This window comes from Physeter macrocephalus, chromosome 18 (genome assembly GCF_002837175.3).
Source record: "Physeter macrocephalus isolate SW-GA chromosome 18, ASM283717v5, whole genome shotgun sequence".
Classification (NCBI taxonomy): Eukaryota; Metazoa; Chordata; class Mammalia; order Artiodactyla; family Physeteridae; genus Physeter; species Physeter macrocephalus.
In genome coordinates, this window is record NC_041231.1 from 12783334 (window position 1) to 12793221 (window position 9888).

The 9888-nt window shown below is 40.3% G+C and overlaps 1 protein-coding gene across 1 annotated transcript in view; it reads right to left on the bottom strand.

Annotated features, from left to right (window-relative positions):
- Positions 1-424: 424 nt before the first annotated feature.
- The window catches only part of GRM7 (glutamate metabotropic receptor 7), a 919887-nt gene continuing 910423 nt past the window's right edge, over positions 425-9888 (bottom strand). The window contains exon 10 of the mRNA XM_024124143.1: positions 425-1639. Coding sequence (XP_023979911.1) covers positions 1590-1639 — 50 coding nt within the window. The 3' untranslated portion in view covers positions 425-1589. The remainder of the gene's footprint in view (positions 1640-9888) is intronic.

Consider the following 9888-nt stretch of genomic DNA (forward strand, 5'->3'; position numbering starts at 1 on the left):
TACTATCAGCACGACCAACCTGTTTATTTGAAAACAGAGGCAGATGCTGTATAATAGTTATCTTTACTTCTCTTTTGGTTAAGTTTTGGGGAGATGTTTATCTTTTCACTACATTGCCCCAGACTGCTTTCTATTGATGCTAGTGTTTCTTCTTTATTTTCTCTTCCCTCCGGCACTTTTGCTATCCTGGATAGGTAATTTTCTGAGAAAATGTCTGAGGTTGTCATGTCTCAACTTCAATTACAAAGAAACAAAATGCACGGGCTTAGTGACAGCTTTTCTTTGAGAGAATTTAGCACCTCTGGGTTAATATATGTATATCAGCTACAGCTTCATTGTGGGCTGAAACTTGTTGTTTTAACACATTTGGCTGTCTGTATTCCTCCCTAACTTAAAATTTGTATGAAATCCACTGTCACTAAAAAGGGATAAACAGCTCAAAATATTTATTGCGGGAAATAAAAAAGTTAACCAAAGTATTTTATTGATACATTCTTGGACAATATCACAGAAGTGAAAGAAAATGGAAAGGGGTATTGTTCAGCGAGGGTGTCTTTCCACTAAATTGGCACATGAGCAGCAGAATTAACGAAAGTACTTATTACAAACAGTAGAAAACACACATGCTTTTTGTTTTTAAAGTCCTTATCACACTGGTCAGTCAGAGCGGGGTATGAACCAAACCTCAAGACATGAAAAATCCATATTCTTTCCTTCAAATAGCTTAATCATTATTACAATTATTGCAAAACACCCATATCCTAGTTAAAATAACAAAAGAGAACACAAATACAAATATTGAACATAAATGATTAACGTGTACTGTAAAATACATTACTGGCATGCATTCCGAAGATCAAGACCTCTATTCCGTTCAGCCAATACCTTTCTTCTGTGTGCCCTACCTTATACCAAAGATAGGTGGGGTATACTTTCTCAGCACAGTTTTTGGTCTTTAAATATCTTTTTTGTCTTAAAAAAAAATAACGTGATTTGCAGCGGTACTAGAATCATAATTATACAGTCATGTACATACATGTTTCATTTTAGTCTGCTGAGAGCCTTTTAAAATTTTAATTGTTTTAAGGTTTTCCCAAATATCCCGCCGTCTGAGAGGATAGGGTTCTATGGAAAGAGGGCGTTCGAAAACAAACAGTGAACTGAGGTACAACATTGGGTGGCGAAGTGCAAAAGTCCTCACAAACTGTACAGAAAATTTCAAAACCTTGCAGCCTGGAAGTACAGACATAGAAAGACAGGTCAGCCCCAAAACAGTCACTAAGGCTCTCAAAGGTTCACCCTAAAGAGCCTGGGTGGGACTTGAGTCTCAACGCTCCCTTTGGTAGGGAAGGTCCAGAATTGCAGCCGAGGTGGCAGTGCTAATGCCAGTGACTTATTAAGCCAAGATAAAGTAAGAATATTTCATAAAGCAGCTGTGTAGGACACTTGGATCCTCTATCATTGGTCTCCCAGCCGGGGATGCTCCTCCGGTGATGGGCTGCAGGCAGGACCAAAAGAGTCCTATGCCAGGTTGGGTGACAAAATAACTGAGGGTCTTCCTCCTCCAGGGTTCCATGGAATGGAAAAGGTTAGATAACCAGGTTATTATAACTGACATACTTCTTTTTTGCAGCAGGGCCTGAAAGAAAAATGTGAAAGAGTCAGTCGTGACAATGACTCTGTTTGCAAAGGTAGAAGCAGAATTAGATCTATGATGACTTGAGTGCCGGGGGAGGATGGCACAATGCAAATCGTGCTGGATTTCTTTGACTACTTGTAGGATTTTGTCCACTAAAATCTGCTGTGCCCAGCAATTCTCAAACCACGTGGGTTCTCTATTCTGAAATATCTCCAACCTCCTTTTTTATGGTCCGTACCATGAATAAATTTATCAGTCCATGTCATGCTTTCTAATTAGCTCAAAGGACCCACCCATGTTGCAGTAAATTTCCTTCTGTGATCTTCTCCCAGACCTTCTCATAATAAATGGCCAAGCAATGGCAAAGGTCTGTCCTGGGTCACTGGAATTAATTTAGGTTGGCTACAGATTAGACCAACCAGAGTGCCTTCCCTGGTTCTGATTTACACAATCAAATTACTATAGATTGACTTTTATAGTGTTCTCATCAGTAAGTCGTAAATGGTAACTTGAAGAATTGTTGCCATCAAGGTTTGAAGCTTACTTAAATCTGCCCAGAATTTCAACATGCACAGGCTCCATTTGTTTTTCTTAAATGTACACTACTTTCTTTTTCTATTTGATATAGTGATTTCAGGACTCATCTTCACGCGCTCCCTCACTTATTCATTCTTTTATTTTATTCAGGTATGTGTCAGCTGCCTACCATATGGCAGACAAGAGGCGAGGCACTGGTGAGCAGCTGATGAGTAAATCAGACCCTTTCCTGTCCTTGTGCTGGAAATAAGGACACCAAGATCCCAAGGTACGTCTCTGCTTTATGTTTTAGTTGTCTATGCCTGCTGTCATGAGACATGCTTTGTGGTTTTGCATCAGCTTCTGTTGGACACAAGATAACCATCATGTAGCATTTCCTGATGACTTTACTTACTGTTCTTAGGTTCTAAATTCTTTCGTTCATTTAACACAAACAAGTTGCGAAAATTCTTCCAGAACTCTTTTTTTAAAAAAAAATATATTTATTTATTTATTTGGTTGTGCTGGGTCTTAGCTGCAGCAGGCGGGTGGGATCTAGTTCCCTGACCAGGGATCGAACCCAGGCCCCCTGCATTGGGACCGTGGAGTCTTAAACACTGTGCCACCAGGGAAGTCCCCAGAACTCTTAAGTAGGGATTTCTGTGTGAATTTAGAGGCAGGGAGAAGCCACAGTAACATACTAAGAGAAGGTTTGTATCTGAACTTTGAGAAATGCAGCCAGTATGTTACAGAAGTATATACGACAAGACTGATCTTAGGTTCTGGATTAAATATTGAGACTCTCCTTCTGACAAATTCTGGTTTGAAGATGTAGGCTCATTTCTCTAGTCAACCATGTTGCATTTATTAACTAAAATTAGAATGACAATATTATGTTATTGTATTATTATATCTTATATATATTATAATTATATGAAATTGAGGGTCTCCTGGAAAATCCGTCATGAGACTGGTCACTATGCGTCCTCAGTTGATAAATGCATGGCTTCATCAGTGCCTCGGTCTTCTAAGAAGGTTCTCATTGTTATCACGGCCTTCGTTGTCTTCAATGATATGCTTGGTTTGAGGACATGTAGGAAAAGTTTCTAAAGATTTTTTTTTTTTTTTTTACCTTGAAGCCTATTTACAGTGTTGCAGCTAGAGAACCCCAGCTTGACAGTTGCAAGAAATAGTCACAGCATGCTTGTCAAATGCCAACATAGTAATTATCCTCAGGACAAAGGGAAGAAAAACAAACACAAAACCCAGAAGCTTATCCTGACCTAAATATCTAAGACAACCTCTATTGCATGGTTAATTAAGATTATTTTCTATATAACTATAACTGTCTAGGGAAAACAGCCAAACGTATTTGCAATTCCTCAAACAGTTTACTTTAAAACACCAGTTACTCAGAAAGAATCTTCATGGAAAGAGTAAGAAACCTAGAAAAAACCTAGAAAATATTGCCCATGAATTGCAAATCTGAGTATTTGTTTGCATTAAACTATAATCAAGATGAGATTATATTAAAAAAAAAAAACCTAGAAGTGATGATAATAACAGGAATTCACTGTTGATTGGCATGGATTATCTTCTTGTGTTCTCTAGTAACCTTGAGATGAGGGCTGATGATGCTGCATTTGGACTCACCTGCTCAGGGTCTGATTCAGCTCTAGCACTTACTTGAGGTGTGACCTAGACCGGTCCCGTGACACTGAACTTCCCTGAGCCTTTGTAAAATAGGTAGAATAATTGTCACCCTGCGGGTTGTTAATGGCACAAATGTATGAAATATCCTAGTTTCTCGTCTGATAACATAATGCAAAAATGTATTTTTAAATTACAAAGTTCTATATAGATGATTAGCCCCAGTGCATGCTTTCTTTGCAGAACAGCTGAGAGACATGGCAGCAAAATGATAATGGAGTTGTGTAAATCCTAGAATGACAATTTTTTTCTTTTCTTTTTTTTTTTTTTTTTAAGAGCAGAGAAAGGTTTACTGCAGGGCCAAGCAAGGAGAACGGATGGCTCGTGCTCAAAAACCCCGAACTCCTAGAATAACAATTTCTGTACTTTTCAGAGCACTGACCAACCTATTGGAATGTTTATTTTTAAACCATTGTAGCCTTATGAGTAAATAAGATAAGTGTCTATGGTGTCTGATAATTCCATTTATTTGAATAGCAATGTAGTTTATGGCCTAGGAAAGAAAATTGCTTAGCTCCAAATAGTCGTGCAGTGAAATACTCTCTAAGGAAATAGGCTTTTTATTATTAAATAGCTACAATTTTTTTCTTTTATAAAATTGTAAGTTTCAAGGAACAGTAGGAATGTAAGGCATGGTCCCTATTGAATTTAAAACATTATCTTTATCAGAAGTTTTCAGAGCAAGGGATCTTGAAGAGTTGATGTTTACAGTGAGGCAGTGCTGTGGACACTGGTTTCTGGAATGAATTACTAACACACCCTTGCTAGTTAAGAAAGGTCAGACATTCCAACTTATTCTTGGCGTTTTGTCAAATCAAGCTCAATTAACTTCAGTGAATTAGTTGTTTTCTCTTTAATTTTCTCTGAGCCTCTGTGTCCCACAAAAATTTCTCAAAGTGTGTTCTGTGAAGTGCTTGTCACTCAGATTATAGGAAGTGAAGGATATAAGACAAAAATGGAGAAGAACTTGAGGCTAATGGATATTGTAAGAAACACTGAATTATGGGAAACAGTGAATAAGTAAAATTAAATAGGGCTCTTTTCTGTACTCCATATTTAATTTCTTATTTTTTAAATAACAAGGCATTCTGTAGTTTAGTAACAAAGACTGTGTGTTGTCCTGAGCTATTTTAAAAATTTTATATGTGTGTGTAGATATGTACTTACCAAGTGTGTGTGTGTGAAGTGATTCAAACGGCTATAGAAGGTCAACATAATATATCACAGCCTCCAAAATAAGACGTTAACATATTGACATCTTTGCTCCACATGCCCCTCCATCCGCCCGTGGGAAATAAAGCAGAGTGGAAGCCATCCGAGCACCCCCTCGACTTCCCCATACCCACTGCCAGTCTTCTCCTGCCCCTCCCCCCCCACCAGGGCTACCGTTCTCATTGGTCTGGGTCCTTCCCAATGTGGTTTCATACCGCTATTGTGTTGTCGCCCATAAATGATAGATAGGCATTGCTTTGTGTTTTTTATTAAATATCCACAAAAATGGTATCATTCTGCCCATAGTCATTCGCAAACTGTTTTTCTTATAACTTTGTGGTTTTAAGATTTATTTATGTTGATTTGGTCATTGTAGTTACCGTAGAGTTTTCTTTTATCAACACGGAAAAGTTTCTCTAACTCTTTTCTTACTGATGGACTCTACTTTCTGTTTCCAATAACAAACAATGCTAGTGTCTGAAAAACAGCATCGGTTACAGAGTTAGGTAACAAGGCTATAGACCAGGAGAAATTATTTGCTACATATTTAACTGACAAATGATTGATACCCAAAATTTATTTTTTAAATGTATGAAAGACAACTTAAAAAGGAAGGTATAAAAAGGTAATTTGTAGTGAACAAGAACAAGTGAAAAATGCTCAACCTCATCAATTTGAAAAATACAAATTAAAATCATAAGAAGATAGTATTTCATGCCCATATCCTTACAAACTAAAAACGTGTGCTGATACCATGAATTGGTGAGGGTGTGAAGAAGTAGAAATTCTTAGGCCACACTGGTGGAAATGTAGATTAGTAAGATCACATGGGAGACATGTTTGGAAATATCTAGAAAGGTGAAGAGGGTCATACCATGGACTCAGCAGTTTCCTTCACTGGTTACCTCCTGCTCTTTTCTTGGGTTGTAGTTTCCCAAAGTCACTTTCTCCTGGGAGCCTTTCCTGACCCCCTGAATTCAAGCCAGGTGTCCCTGCTCCTCTTTCGTGGCCTTTCTATTTTTCCTTTGTCATCCTTAACACAACCAGGGTGCATCACTTTTTCTCATGTTTACAACATTAGCTCTCCCAGGACCTTTTCTTCCAACTGCCTAGGGAGTGTGTAATACATAGTCATTGCTCAATATTTATTACTATATGTAATAATATATGTATTATTTAGTATGTGTTATTATAGAAGGGCCTCTGCTCTCTGAAGTTCTTGTCAGCTCTACGAGGATCCTATGGGGGAAATAGAGCACAAAAAATACGTGGGAACATCATGCACTTTGCCATCATTTTTTTTCCTCAGTGTCCCTGTGGTGCTATTATGTACAAAGCTAACCATTGTTATAGCTCCTCAGATTTCATTTATAAGTTAAACCACAGCACTCTTTTTTCCCACTTTAGCATCCAAGGAGGGCCAAAATAGCCCAGCTAAAATTGAGAAATCAGTTTTCAATTCTGCCATGAAAGGAGTCCATGAACATTTGTGTTTCTTTAAAAAAACCTAATTGGTGCTTTAAGATGTAGAACGTCAAGCACAGGTTTACACAGTTCTTAAAATATGAGTTTAAGGCAAATATTATAAAGTCTCTGTTTTGAAACATCTTGCAGCTTAGCCAAGATAATATCTGGGTAATTTGATTGAGGCTGTGTATGTTTTGCCTTGGAAAATAAAGATGCACTGAATTACTGCATCACAGATCTCTGCTTTTTCTTGTTATGCACTTTGCCTGGGCATTGAAACACTTTTGTGTATTTGCAGTTTCAGTACACTATGGATCCCAGCATTCTGGAGCATATTATGGACGCAGCGCAATGATGCATCCAATATTGAAGCTGTGCGTCAAAGCCCTTCTTAAGGATAATGTTATAAATAAGGCGATAGTGATAAAATAGTAGCAGAAGAGTACTTAGTGATCACAGATGAAAAGCTGGAGCTAAAATCCCGGCCTTACGCTTTTGGGGCAGGAGATTCACAGTCCATCATCCTTCATTCGTTTCATCACCTGTTACCAAGAGTTCACAGTGTGCTAGTAGTTTGGCTAAAAATCGGTGGCACAAAGCTAGGGAACAATAGTCTCTATCCTGGAACATTTCCTGGTTCAGTGCAATTCAACACATATTTATTGAGCACCTACTATGTGTCAGACACTGTTACAGGCGGGGCGATATAGCTGTGTTACACTGGTGCAGTTCCTCCTTTTATGGCGCTTATATTCTACTACAGGAAGGCAGATCGTTAAAAAAAAAAAAAAGAAAAGTAGGTACAGCCAATTCTTCTTCTTCTTCTTCTTCTTCTTATTATTCATAGTTGCTGTATTCTATGAAGTTGCTGTAAACACTGAATTAGTGAATACTAAACCATTGCTCCTAGGGGAGGTTTAGGGCCAGGTTCCTATGAGCCTCAGGTCACAACATTTTGGTCAACCAATCAATACATAACCTTGTTGTATGTTTGTTTCTGTCTAAAGAAACTTTGTTTAACATCTAGTGTTGGTTCATTACCATCAAACTTGTAGTCATTAGGACTACAGCCCATGCCTGAACAAAGCTTATCTAACATGTGTCTTTTTCTCTGTAAGGCACATCACACCCACCCTGCACTTCAGGAACACTAGACAGCACTGCAGCACTCTGCCCAGTGTAAAATCACCCAGAGAAGTACAAAAATGTGAAATACAGGTATTAAATAGACTGCAAAAACACACTTTTTTTTTTTGCACATGAGAGCTGAAACCCTTGTCGGCCTGAGCTTAGAACGTGTACGTCCAGTGACAAATATGCTCTACATATGTCCACGAACAACTGCCAAAAAACACCACAGTGTTGGTTTTGCTGATCCAAATCAGTCTTAGTGGGTAGGTGAGTTTGCAAAGTGGGAACCCATGAATACTGAGGATCAACCCAATGATGATGTCAGACGATCTCAGACACCTGGGGAAAGGCTGCCGAAGGGGGTGGAGAGGGATTGGGCAAAGGTCGCTGTCCTCAAAAAGGTGGCAGTTGAGGTTCAGAGGGGGATGTCATTCGAGCAGAGTTTGGAAGGAGATGAGAGAGAAGCTGTGCAGATACTTGGATCACGGAGTGATGGCAGGTGCACAGCCCTGAGGCTAGGCTGGCAGCTGAAAGGCCAGGACGCTAGAACAAAGGGAGCGGGCAGAAAGGTGCTGGAGAATTCCAACCCTGGCAGGAGGTGATATCACTAACATGCGTGCAGAGGAAGGGTGGAAAGTCGCGCCTGAGGCATTCAGGAGAGGTTTCAAAGTAGAGGGAATACGGAATCGTGCTTGAGCAGTGAATTGGAGACACTTCCCTGCCTGGGGACATGGGTGTCAGGGCACAGGTGTTGAACGTTCCACGTGGAGGGTACCACATTAGCTTTTTCTGTGAAGAAGCTGAGGGTTTAGAGAGAATAGCAGAAAGTTTGAAGAGTTCGGCCTGTCCAGGGCTCATGCAGAGAAGAAAGAATGCTGGAACACATGGCAAGGGAGGTTAATCTGATCGCCGAGCGTATTTTATGCTGCATAGAAGGTTCTGGATATTAGGATGAACTCTGAGATTTCAGTGCCAATGTTTGAAAGGAGAGAGGGTTCCAACAGTAGCCTGAAGGATGGATTGGAAATGGGGTAGAGGTAGAGGATGGTTAAGTGCAGGAAGGGAGATCAGCTTGGAGGTGATGGAGTGATTAGGACTGTTTGTGTTATAGGTGGGATTCCAGGACAGGACTACAGTGGGCTTCTTGATGAGGAAGCATCTCCTGGGACCACATCTGCCCTCACCACCACCATGCTCTCTTGGGGATGAGAACATGAGCAACAGCCTCTTGGCCGTTGTCATGGGGACGCCTCCTTGAGACCTGAGCTATATTGGTTTTTTGTTTGGTTTTTCACTTGGGAGGGACTGTGTGTGACATGGCAGTCAAGTTCTGTTGAGTTCAGTTCAACTGGCTCTTGTTTTGTGGCCGCAGATCATAGAGGACCAGTGGGCTCAAAGGAGAGGAAACCAGAGAAGACTCCTGACCTAGGCAGGGAAAAGAAAGGAAGGAAACCTTAACTTTCCTTGCTTTCTTGGAATCCAGCTGAGCTTAACTTTGTGGGCAAAAGGCAGGGCTTGAGAACGGAAGCTCTGTCCGGAAATAAAGACGGCTGGAGTATCCCATGGACTGTATATTTGGGGATCCTGGCTTTGGAAGACGGAAGGATTCGATTCTACGACAGGTAATAGAAATTAGGCGAAGCTTCGCTCCACAACAGATACACAGCAGATGCCTACTAAGTGTTAAACACTAGTTGCTGGGGATACAGAGGCAATAAGACATGCCCCTGTCCTCAAGGAGCTCTCGGTCTAACAGGCCAGATTCCCAAAACTTTGTACGTACACATACATATATCACAAAATGAATGAAGGATGATAAGTCTTTGGTTTGAAATTAGTTGAAACTAATGACAGGGAGCCTACTCATGTCTCTGTCTGATAGTCCTTACAACTTCTCCCTTTGGCTTTATGCTTTCTGCCAGGATTTTTTTCTCCTTCCTTCTGAGATAAATGCAAAGTGGTGAGGAGCCTGGTGTTCCTGCCCGGATCTGTTTCCTGGAGCATGAAAGTCCTCTGATCTTCATAGCTATAGGGCAGTTCTTCTCGTCACCCAGTCAAAGGCAACGGGAGAGTTGTTTATCATAGAGAATGATCAGGAGTAATCACAACTATTAGTTGAAGGAAGAGAAAAGAGACTTTGTATTCAGATAAAAGATGGATGGGGCTTCCCTGGTGGCGCAGTGGTTGAGAGTCCGCCTGCCGATGCAGGGGAC